Raw genomic sequence first — 12,849 nt, 5'->3', positions numbered from 1 at the left:
AAAGAGTAATGAAGTACCATGAGTGATACAATGGTGCAGGTTGTGTCGATTTTTACTGGGACGTGAGTGTAAAGAGTAATGTTTGAAAAAAAAAACAAAAAAAGACTTCCATCAATTTGTTTTTTCTTGCATGTATTTCCTATAAATAAAAAAAATTGCTTCAAACTACGTTATACTAAAATTGGAAGTTCTGCTTTTAGAATTGTCTTTTTTCTTTGCTTTTAATATAATTTTAATAATTTAACATACTGTTTTAGTATTTTTTGCACTTGTTTATGGATTTATGAGAAGAAAGATTTGTGACAGGGGGAGCAAATTCTTTAGAACAAAGTATTAAGCATCCATTTTTAAATTATTTCCAAGAAATTAAAAATATAAAATAAGGAAATTAAAGCTAGAAAAATTCCAATATTTTTGCAATATATTTTCAAAATTTAAAAGTTGCTACAAGGTAAAACTAATTGCCACATTTCTGTTTCGTAGTGGCGAAAGTCTTGTTATGCCACTACTGTAATTCTTTCCCTCTCTCTTTCTCTATCTCTTAATGTGCCATGATGATATATATATATACACTGTATATGGTGTTCAGACAATGTTGAAAAATTAAGAAATAAATAAATAATGAATGCTGTCCATTACTTGATGCCTAGTGTCCAAGAATTAATTAATGCAGCTCCTTCAAGTTCACATCGAGAGCATTTCACAGATTATTTATTAAATGTGGTTTGAAAACAAAACAAACAGAGTACTTTGACATTAAAATTCCAACCAATTTTATAATTGACACTTACATGTTATTTACCACAATATTATCAATTATGGTCTTATTCATGCTAAACAATGCTCAACACATGATAAGGAGCAGGCTTATAAAATAGAATGATTATTTTTACCAAATGTTTAATTAAAAAATTAAATGGCCAACTTCTGTTTTGCTGATGGCTCATCAGAAGCACACAAGTTTCTTGGTGAAGTATTCAAAGCCTTATACCAACTTAAACCATAAAACTAGAAAATATTATGCCATCTGATCTTCAGATTGCTGCAGCTAAGAAATTTTAAAAGATTACATGGCCATTTAGGTTTAGTTTCACAAAATAGCTTTAGCCCAAGTGTTGGTCTGATCTTGTCTACCTATACTTTGGCCTAGCAAGATACTGGTAAATCAGTCCAATTAAATGAAATATTAATGCATCTGTATTTATAAAAAGAAAGACTCTCTATAACTTTAGTGCACTAGTTACTATGCTTTATGTTAACAAGGCAGCAAAGCTGTCAAATGTACAGACAAAGAACAGAAAATAAAGATGCAAATAAGTGAAAAATTAAATTTTCACAAAAAACTGTTAAATTGCCAGAAAAATTTACCAAACAGACTGCGTGGCCTATTGAAGCTGTATGTTAGACCCATGTTTCTTTCCTGTAAGTTTGAGAACAGTAAGTGACATGATTTCCCTTAAATGGTCAGCATAGGAGCAGTGCCCAAAATAGGGGTTTCTTCAAATTTTGATGCAACATTACATAATGTTTAACAGCATAATGACAATCATATGTTATTAATAAAATATTAGTAACATGGACATTCAGAAAATGTGACAAGCAAAAGTCTTCAAGATCATGGAACTTTAAAGTCACACCTTGAAAATGCCAATATGTGAAAAATTAAATTTTCACAAAAAACTGTTTAACTGCCAAAAAAAAAAAATAAATAAATAAAAATACCAAACAGACTGCATTGCCTACTGAAGCTGTATTTTAGTCCCATGTTTCTTTCCTGTAAGTTTGAGAACAGTAAGTGACATGATTTTCCTTAAATGGTCATCATGGAAGCAGTGCCCAAAATAGGGGTTTCTTCAAATTTTGATGCAATATTACATAATGTTTAACAGCTTAATGACCATCAATTTTTAATTATAAAATATTTGTTTCACAGATATTCAGAAAATGTGACTAGCAAAGGTCTTCAGGCCCATGGAACTTCAAAGTCACTCCTTGAAAATGCCAAAATGTAAACAAGACAGCACTGTTCTGAAATGGGTTTATTTCCATTTTTAACACTTTTTTAACATAAAACAAAATAAACATTTTACTGCCATTTTATATGACCAACTAAGAAAATTGATGAGATGGGAAAAGTATCAATAGAACAGTGTTAAATGTCCAATTTACTCCATTCTGAGTTTCTGAACATAGTGGATGATTGAATCTGACAAACTGCAATGATATGAGTTTATTTCCATTTTTGACACTTTATTACACAATACATGATGACAAGTTTACCATGTTTTTTACATAATCAACTAACAATGTTGTAAAGATGCAGGAAATATCAAACAAACACTTTTAGGCATCTTATTAGTTAAATAATGAGACTGCTAACATGCCTAATAATTGAAGCTGAGGAAATGTGAAAAACAACTTCTAAAATAATGGCCCGATTATGCTGATTTTCGAACTCAACCTGCGTTTTAGTAAGATTGACCACTCCTGTGAGTATAGTTACAATTGGCCAATCCGTTTTTCTTATATTGTGTTATCAGTGTTGTATTTATATTGAAAATAGTGAAAAAACAGCATAAATTCCCTAAAAATGGCCCAATCATGCTGATTTTCGAACTTGACCTGCGTATTATGAATATTCATCTGGCCCCCGTTTCACAAAAAAACTTAAGTCGGTTTCCCTGACTTTTTAGGGCTTGGTTACCAACGTAATTAAGTCGTTACGTCACTAAGTCCCGTTTCACAAAGAATCTAAAAGGTCGCTTACGTCGTTTTTTTCTTAGCTGTAAGTCGACGATGTCAAGCCTCCTCGGGAGGAGACTTAAGTCGGCAAGCTCAACTAAAACTCTGTAAATGAGAGCATAAACAACAAAAATTTGGAAAGAACATACCTCCTTCAAAATATTGTGTTACATGTTATAATATCCTTGAATAGCACTGACATTTATGGAATATTGAAATAAAAAATAAAATTCCACTTAACCCAGCCGATCGCGTGTTTGTTTATGTTTTTGACCGCTAGACGTCCCTCAGTAGTGTTCCACGACAAGCTTATGTTTAACTGTTGCTTTGAAGTTGTATTGAAGTTAAACTAATCAATAAAGTTCAAAAACAAACTTTGTGTTTTGGCTGACTTTTATCGTTGATGAACGATCGTTCTCGGCCGAAAGAGGCCATGAAACGTCATGTCTTGTGAAACTTTTGCAATTTTACACCTCCTTTTCTTGAAGAGTTTCTCGTGCGCGTCGACTACGGTAAGCACGCCAAGCTAAGACGTTAGATTCTTTGTGAAACACTCCAAGTCGACTTCAGCTAAGTCGACCTAGCTAGGCCACCCAGCTCGAGTAAGACGTCTACGGATTTAAGATTCTTTGTGAAACGGGGGCCAGTTCTGTAAGTTTCAAGTCAAAAGGTAAAATGGTTTTCCACTTATCGTGTTATCGGTGCTGCAAATATGCTGAAAAAAGTGAACAAGGCAGCAAAGCTGTCAAATGTACAGACAAAAAACAGAAAAAAAAGATGCAAAATAGGTCATTATGTCAATTTTGATGCAATAATAAATGCTTATAATAGCACAGTCAGTCAACACTGATTTTTAATCATGCACAACAGGTAACATGGTCAATAACAGGAGCAGATTCAGAGATATTTTCTGACAGTATTCCAAAGTATCTTTGTTGATCCATCCTCCATTTTGATAGTCTTCCAACAGAAACCCGTAAATATAAACTTTAAAATCTGACTGTCTTTCAGGAGACCCAGAAGATGGTCTTAATCCACCCTTTCAATAAGATTACAATGTCAGGACCATGAGAGTTAAAATTCACATGATGAAAGTCCCTATATATGAAAAATGATGACAGTGCATAAAATAATATTACATAGTGTTTAAAGACATAAATACCAATACAGCTGCTTATGTGGAAATACTGAAAATGTGCACAGCCTCAGGTGGATGGGAGTTAAAAATCACATCTTAAAAATGCCAGTGTTGGAGAAAAAATTAAATAGAAACAACAAAAATATAATTCTAATGAAGCTGTTATTCACTGCTTCCTTATTATGGACACTATGTTATCTAGCAGAGAGCTTAACAGGGAAATATCAACAAGTGTGCTTTATGAAATTTCAATTAATGGCTACTTAATTAGGTAAATGAGTTTATAGCACTGAAATTAGCCTTGTGAATACCCAAGGGGAATTAACAGACTGACCACACAAATTTGTCTATCAAAGGTCTTCAGGCCCATAAGTCACACCTTAAGAAAAGCAGAAAACAATAATGCACAAAAACCGGAGACTGCCCAATTCTGATGCAATAATACATTATGTTTAACTGCACAGTCAACATAAAATTTTAATTATGCACAACAGGTAACGCTGATGAAAGTAAAAGCATAAGGCTCCAGGCCCATCAGAGTTCAAGTTTTCAATTAGAAAGTGCCAGAATGAGAAAAATGAAAATTTCACAAAAAATGCATAAATTTAATAAAAATGATGACCCAATTGACCTGGCTTTCTAATTTGAACTGCATGCCAATCCTAAAAATCGTACTTATAAGTTAAATATAATAATAAGTAACACAGTTTTCTTTTCATAATGTTTGCAGTAGCAGTGCAAAAAGATTATTGTCAATTTTGATGTAACATTACATAATAAATTATAGAATAATTATCACCAATTTTTGATTATTGACTATAAATAGCATGGACATGTAGAAAATTTGATTACCATTAGGCTTCATGTCCATGGGAGCTCTGAGTCCCACAATGAATATGCCAAAAAGATAATGAATATTTCACTAAGTGTATAACTTCCAGAAAAAGAAGCCAATTAGACTGCTTTTCCAACTCGGGCTGCATTTTAGTCCTGTGTTTCTTTTTTGAAAGTTTGACAGTAATAAGTAACACCGTTTTCCCATAATGGTCATCATGGCAGCAGCACCAAATATTGTGTTTTCTTCTATTTTGATGCAACATTACATAATGCTTAACAGCATAATGACCATCAATTTTAAATGATAAAATATACGTGTCATGGATTTTCAGAAAATGTGACTAGCAAGGGTCTTCAAGCCTGTGGAGGTTCTAAGTCGCACCTTGAAAATGTCAATAAGTGAAAAATTAAATTTTCACAAAAAACTGTTAAATTGCCAGAAAAATTTACCAAACAGACTGCATTGCCTACTGAGGCTGTATGTTAGACCCATGTTTCTTTCTTGTAAGTTTGAGAACAGCAAGTGACATGTTTTCCCTTAAATGGTCATCATAGGAGCAGTGCCCTAAATAGGGGTTTCTTCAAATTTTGATGCAACGTTACATAATGTTTAACAGCATAATAACCATCAAATGTTATTAATAAAATATTAGTAACATGGACATTCAGAAAACATGACAAGCAAAGGTCTTCAGGCCCATGGAACTTCAAAGTCACATCTTGAAAATGCCAAAATGTAAACAAGACAGCACTGTCCTGAAATGGGTTTATTTCCATTTTAACACTTTTTTAACATAAAACAAAATAAACATTTTACTGCCATTTTTATATGACCAACTAAGAAAATTGATGAGATGGGAAAAGTATCGATAGAACAGTGTTAAATGTCCAATTTCCTCCATTCTGAGATTCTGAACATAGTGGATGATTGAATCTGACAAACTGCAATGATATGAGTTTGTTTCCATTTTTGACACTTTATAACACAATACATGATAACAAGTTTACCATGTTTTTTTACATAATCAACTAACAATGTTGTAAAGATGCAGGAAATATCAAACAAACACTTTTACGCATCTAATTAGTTCAATAATGAGACTGTTAACATGCCTAATAATTGAATCTGAGGAAATGTGAAAAAACAGTATAACTTCTAAAATAATGGCCCGATTATGCTGATTTTCGAACTCAACCTGCATTTTAGTAAGATTGACCACTCCTGTGAATATAATGCCAATTGGCCAATCCGTTTTTCTTATATTGTGTTATCAGTGTTGCATTTATATTGAAAAGTGAAAAAACAGCATAAATGCCCTAAAAATGGCCCAATCATGCTGATTTTCGAACTTGACCTGCGTATTAAGAATTTTCATCAGTTCTGTAAGTTTCAAGCCAAAAGGTAAAATGGTTTTCCACTTACTGTGTTATCGGTGCTGCATATATGCTGAAAAAGTGAAAAAACAGCATAAATTCCCTAAAAATGGCCCAATCATGCTGATTTTCGAACTTGTCCTGCATATTACGAATATTCATCAGTTCTGTAAGTTTCAAGTCAAAAGGTACAATGGTTTTCCACTTATCGTGTTATCGGTGCTGTATATATGTTGAAAAAAGTGAAAAAACAGCATAAATTCCCTAAGAGTGACCCGATCATGCTGATTTTCGAACTTGACCTGCGTATTATAAATATTCATCAGTTCTGCAAGTTTCAAATCAAAAGGCAAAATGGTTTTCCACTTATCGTGTTATCGGTAAAAGTGCATGGCGACGGCGACGACGGCGACGACAGACGCAGATGATGGCTATATGTACAGACACATCTGTGTCTGTACATAAAAATGAAGCTTTATACACGTAAAATCATATTTCTTTATTGATATGCACCTTCACATACATATTTCAATTTGTAAATGTTTAACTTCTTCCCACTCGATTACATAGATTCATAAGCACATAAATAAACAGCACATTTACAGAAATAATTCTATACTCAGTACTACATGTAGAACAAGAATATTGAAATGATTTAAGTAAGTAAATATCAAGATAGCTTACTAATAGTAAGTATAGGATCAAAAGGAAAAAATACAGTTAATTCACATGAATGTCCATATACAGGGGTATGTGCTGTTAAATTTAGACAGGTGATATACAACTATTCTTTTTAGGGAAACGATATAATCACTTGTGAATAAAGAACATAAATGTCTTACATACTAGTATGCAGTCAACCATTAATATCTGATACTAAATTGACATAACACCATCCATAGTTTGGTAGAAACAGGTGTTTTTAAGAAACATACCAGAGAACATATATTTCTAAGTATGATCATTATGTATAATAATAATTTTGCAATTTTTGTCCACCATAATAATATAAAATATCATAAATCCCGGCATTGCTAATAAAATGCAATGTATTAATTCCTGTTACTGAGAGCTGATAACAAAAATTGACTGCACATGAACATCATGCAAATATTGTCCCTAACTTTTCAAATTCAAAGCAAGTCTCATGCATGCAACAAAAACAGGATTTATTGCATTATTTTGCAAAGATGAATTGACATTAGAACTTAGCAGTGATAATATAATCCATATAGTTTATATATGCTCTGCCTGCTAAAAACTCAATCACAGTTTTTATACCAAAGAGCTTAGAAAATTTATTGGTGGGACAAGACTCAACACAGAGAAGATACCTTCAAAGAGGACACATAATACTACAGCGTAGCCACTGGAACAAGGTCTTCTTAATTCAAATTTATGAAAATATACATTGGAGTAGACTTGTTGAAGATAAAAATTTGAACAATGGCTTATAAAGAAAGGGAAAGAAAAGATGTACTTCTTATTCTCCAAGAATTGGAAAAGGGGAAAAAAACTGAGCCATCATGGCAGGAAATGAACCAATTGACAGATCTGTGGCTGCAGTCCAGACAGATGACTAGTCTACCATCCAGTATTAGTAGCTGCAGTAATCTACAGTACTTATATTTATCATGGAATCATCTAACACATCTCCCTGACTCTATTTCGCAGCTAAAACATCTGAGGAAGTTTGACCTTGGGCATAATGATTTCAAAGAGTTTCCAACTCAAATTTGTTCTTTGCCAGAATTAAAAGAACTGAATATAAGGAACAACAAACTCACCAGTCTTCACCCAGATGTCAACAAGTTGACCAATCTTATGTTCTTGGATCTCGGTTCAAACCAGTTCATAGATTTTCCAGCTGAAGTATGCCACATTCCAGAGCTTGAGACACTGAATATTTATCAGAACAAAATCTCCAGTGTACATCCTGATGTCACAAAAATGACCAAACTCAGAAATCTGGACCTTGGTGGAAACCAGTTCACAGATTTTCCAGCTGAAGTATGCCACATTTCAGAGCTTGAGACACTGAGAATGTATCAGAACAAAATCTCCAGTGTACATCCTGATGTCATCAAAATGACCAAACTCACAAAACTTGACCTTGGTTGCAATGAGTTTACAGATTTTCCAGCAGGAGTATGCAACATTCCAGAGCTTAAGATACTGGGAATGAATAGGAACAAAATCTCAAGTGTACATCCTGATGTCATCAAAATGACCAAACTCACAAATCTGGACCTTGATAAAAACCAGTTTACAGATTTTCCAGCTGAAGTATGCAACATTCCAGAGCTTAAGATACTGGGAATGAATAGGAACAAAATCTCAAGTGTACATCCTGATGTCATCAAAATGACCAAACTCACAAATCTGGACCTTGATCAAAACCAGTTCACAGATTTTCCAGCTGAAGTATGCCACATTTCAGAGCTTGAAACACTGAAAATGAATTGGAACAAAATCTCAAGTGTACATCCTGATGTCATAAACATGACCAAACTCACAAAACTTGACCTTGGTTGCAATGAGTTCACAGATTTTCCAGCTGAAGTATGCAACATTCCAGAGCTTAAGATACTGGGAATGAATAGGAACAAAATCTCAAGTGTACATCCTGATGTCATCAAAATGACCAAACTCACAAATCTGGAACTTAGTGAAAACCAGTTTACAGATTTTCCAGCTGAAGTATGCAACATTCCAGAGCTTAAGATACTGGGAATGAATTGGAACAAAATCTCAAGTGTACATCCTGATGTCATCAAAATGACCAAACTCACAAATCTGGAACTTAGTGAAAACCAGTTTACAGATTTTCCAGCTGAAGTATGCAACATTCCAGAGCTTAAGATACTGGGAATGAATTGGAACAAAATCTCAAGTGTACATCCTGATGTCATCAAAATGACCAAACTCACAAATCTGGAACTTCGACATAATAATTTTACACACGTCCCTGAAGACATATGCAAAATTCAATCACTACTGCACCTGGACATATCACATAACAGAATCACTCATCTTCCACATCAGCTCATGGATCTTAAACATTTGGATCATCTCAGCCTGAAAGGAAATTACGTTGTGCCATCACCAATGAAGGATCAGATGGGGAAAGAAGACATACACCACTACTTTGCATCAATGAAGGGGTTCAAGGGATTGGAGGAGAGGGGAAAACAATACAAAGGAATAGATGGTAAATGGCACATAATTATATCTTTTGCATCTACTATGCTTCAAACAGATCATACTTTTCAATTTGTAATGGTGCTCTCTTTTCACCAGAATATCACTGCTATTACATGGTATTGTATAGATAATTTAGACTAACAGGTAACTTTCTAAACAGTTCACCACTCATCTGATCTAGCCAGTACCCAGCAGAAATCCTCATAAAAATGTAAAACCTTACTTAAAAATTGTAAGCCTAGAAATAGAATAAAGTATTATACACATTAATAGTTATCATCATATACATTTCCCTGAGCAGGATAGCTTCTTTTGTTTTTTACAGATGGAAGCAGCAGCAGCAGCAGCACAAGCAGCGAAGGATCAGAATTGGCAAGTTCATTGGACAGAAGGTAACAATTATTTGCAAATAGCTTATAAAATCTTCATTGAAAAACAGCAATTTTCATACAATGCAACTGTATCCACAATTTATCAATCATCAACTAAGGCTTCAAGACCATGACATGGTTGTCATGTTTGTTCAAATACTCAAACAGGAAAATGTCAACTATTGGATAATTTTAAATACTTTTCTTTACATCCTTTGAACAAGAGAGAAGTGCATCTCAATGTGATTAACATCAGTATAATTATCATCATGCATGCATTTTACACAGAATGTCTGTATTTTATCTTATCAAAGCAAACTGCATTAAAATATCGCCTTCAAGGTTGGATAAGAAAGACCACAAAAAACTAATCTTCTCTATGACATATACATTATGCAGCAAAATTAAACAGAACACTGTTGTTGTCCAGCCAATTTTATAAAAAAACTTTTATGATTTAGAATGTTTTCATGTAGACTGCACCCTTAGCTAATCTAACTTGACATTCTTTTTTTTAAAACATTTCTGGTAAATACCGTTTCCAAGTTCACAATGAGCACAAATATGTAATGGTCTTATTTTGTGGCAGTATGGTGACCAAATAAATAAATGTCCACTAGCTGTGCCATCTATCATCTTAAAAGACTATCAAAGTCTGTTGCCACATCATCTTTATTATTGTTTTAGACAAGCAGGACAAAGCATGTCAGATACAGCAGACACAAGTGCTTCATGTAAGAAGCCCAAACCTGCAGAAAAGCTACTTAAATGCAAAGGTAAATAATATTTGGCAGTAAATAAGTTCTGTAAAGAACTTTTTGATCACATTTGGTCACCTTATTCATTCATGTACTCAAAAATATATACTGTTGGCCATCTAAACAAAGTTCACATCTGATTTTGCTTCATTTCCAAACCACTTTTCACAGTTCCAGACTTTATAAGCAAAGAAGTCCTAGAAAAGATAACAAGAGATCTTGTTCCACGTGATATTAGGAAAGAAATGGGAGCAGCCATCCAGAAACATTCAGTCTCCTTGCAACAAAGATATCCCAACATCTCAAGAATATCTATTTCAAGGATTCAAGCAGATGGCGCTGGTGAGAAAAAGCCTTGTATTGCAGTATACTGCAGTGACATAACAAACATGGCACACTTTCCAGAAAAGCTTGAGGGGTATCCAGTTGAAGTCAGGGAAGGGACATTTTCTCTTAATGCTGACAATGAAGGAAACAGAGATAATGATCATAGTCAGTTACATATTGGATGTTCTGTAGGTTTACAAAGTAGCCAGGGTAGCCTTGGGGTATTTGTTAATCAGCACAGGGGTGGTCATGCATCAACCAAGCCACAGGCATTTGTTACATGTTCCCATGTAGTTTGCCCTTATGGCAGCAGTCCTGAAACAGCAAAAAACAGATCTGTCTATGTTGAAAACAGCTGCACTTTGAAAAGATGTGGGGTTGTTAGAAAATGTTATGCAGGTGATGTTGAACTTGACAATGGGTCTGGCTCAAATAGTCCATATGGTGTAGACATTGCACTTGTGGAATTAAATAAAAATGCTGAAGCCAATTTGTTTCCGATACAATCACAGCAAACATCATTCAGTGATGTGGATATAGAAGATATACGTAGTCTCCAGGACCCTATACTTGTGCGCAAATTTGGTACAACCACGGGGCTGACAACTGGGGTGGTCAATTCCGCGTATGATTACTGCCTTTATACTAACCTCAGTGATGGTGTCCCTCCAGTTACTAAATCACTTTCAAATATGATAACAGTTTTAAGTACCCCTACTCTTGATAAACCAACATTTTCTCAACAAGGAGACTCTGGTTCTGCAGTGTATGTGGAATTGGAAAATGGAAAAAGGGTTATCATTGGAATATTAGTTGGTTCAGCAAGTGACACAACAAGTGAAGTGCCAGTGCACTGCAGCATTGTTTCCAGAATCCACCCTGCACTACATCAGATACAGGCTTGCATTTACAAGCCATCCCAGAGGGAAAAAGAACCAATGGAAACTGACCAAGCTATTGGTTTAATTTAAGATGCCAGGGGCGTACCCAGAACTTTAAAAATTGTACGCACAGATTTTTAAAATTCCCAGCAAAATGTAGACTAACGCAACAGATGTAGGATAGCGTAATCACAGCATATGTACCACACATCGCAGCTTAATTTCCAATAATAATAAAATCATCATTTAGTAAAAAAATATTCTCGCAATTAAAAAAGTTTCAATATTCTTATTACCCAGAACGGTATATTTATTTACAAGGCAGTAAAGCTGTCAAATGTACAGACAAAAAACAGAAAATAAAGATGCAAAAAAGGTCATTTTGTCAATTTTGATGCAATAATAAATAATGCTTATAATAGCACTGTCAGTCAACACTGAATTTTAATCTTGCACAACAGGTAACATGGTCAATAACAGGAGCGGACCCAGAGATATTTTCTGACAGTATTACAAAGTATCTATGTTGATCCATCCTCCATTTTGATGGTCTTCCAACAGAAAAAAATAGATACCAGTCAATATAAACTTAATAACCTGACTGTCTTCAGGAAGACCCAGAAGATGGTCCACCCCTTCAATAAAATTACAGTTTCAGGACCATGAGAGTTCAAATTCACATTATGAAACTCTCAATATTTGAAAAATGATGACAGTGCATAAAATAATATTACATAATGTTTAAAGACATAAAAAACAATACAACTGCTTATGTGGAAATACAGAAAATGTGCAGAGCCCCAGGCAGATGAGAGTTAAAAGTCACAAATGCAAGTGTTTGAGAAAAAATTATAAAGGAAAACATAACAAAGCTAGAAAAGCACTTTGAGAGTGCAGACCTCTGCCAAGGCAGCAATTGTTGATTATTATTGATAATTGATTGATTATTGTTCCAGACCACCACCAAAAATTAATCATTGTCCTCTTTGGCCCACTTCCGACAGTTCCTGAAAATTTCTGCAAAATCAGTCCATAACTTTTTGTGTTATGTGGATGACAGACAAACGGGGGTGAAAATATGACCTCCTTGGCAGAGCTTGAGGTAAATATAATTCCAATGAAGATGCTATTCAAACTTTTAATCTTCCAGTTTGATATATATATATATATATATATATTATTTAAAACTTATTTGCAATATTAAACAAAATTTACCT

The 12,849-nt window shown here is 34.1% G+C and overlaps 1 protein-coding gene across 1 annotated transcript; it reads left to right on the top strand.

The window, feature by feature from the left end:
* Window positions 1–7,337: 7,337 nt before the first annotated feature.
* LOC106162750 (uncharacterized) lies at window positions 7,338–11,722 on the top strand. The gene is made up of 4 exons (XM_087010618.1): window positions 7,338–9,302; window positions 9,621–9,687; window positions 10,354–10,442; window positions 10,596–11,722. Exons 1-4 carry the CDS (start codon window positions 7,538–7,540, stop codon window positions 11,720–11,722), a joined length of 3,048 nt encoding a protein of 1,015 aa, XP_086866744.1. The 5' UTR covers window positions 7,338–7,537.
* Window positions 11,723–12,849: the final 1,127 nt, after the last annotated feature.

This window comes from Lingula anatina, chromosome 4, assembly GCF_051362555.1.
Source record: "Lingula anatina isolate TDL-2025a chromosome 4, LinAna3.0, whole genome shotgun sequence".
Lineage (NCBI taxonomy): Eukaryota > Metazoa > Brachiopoda > Lingulata > Lingulida > Lingulidae > Lingula > Lingula anatina.
This window is presented reverse-complemented; position numbering and strand designations above follow the sequence as displayed.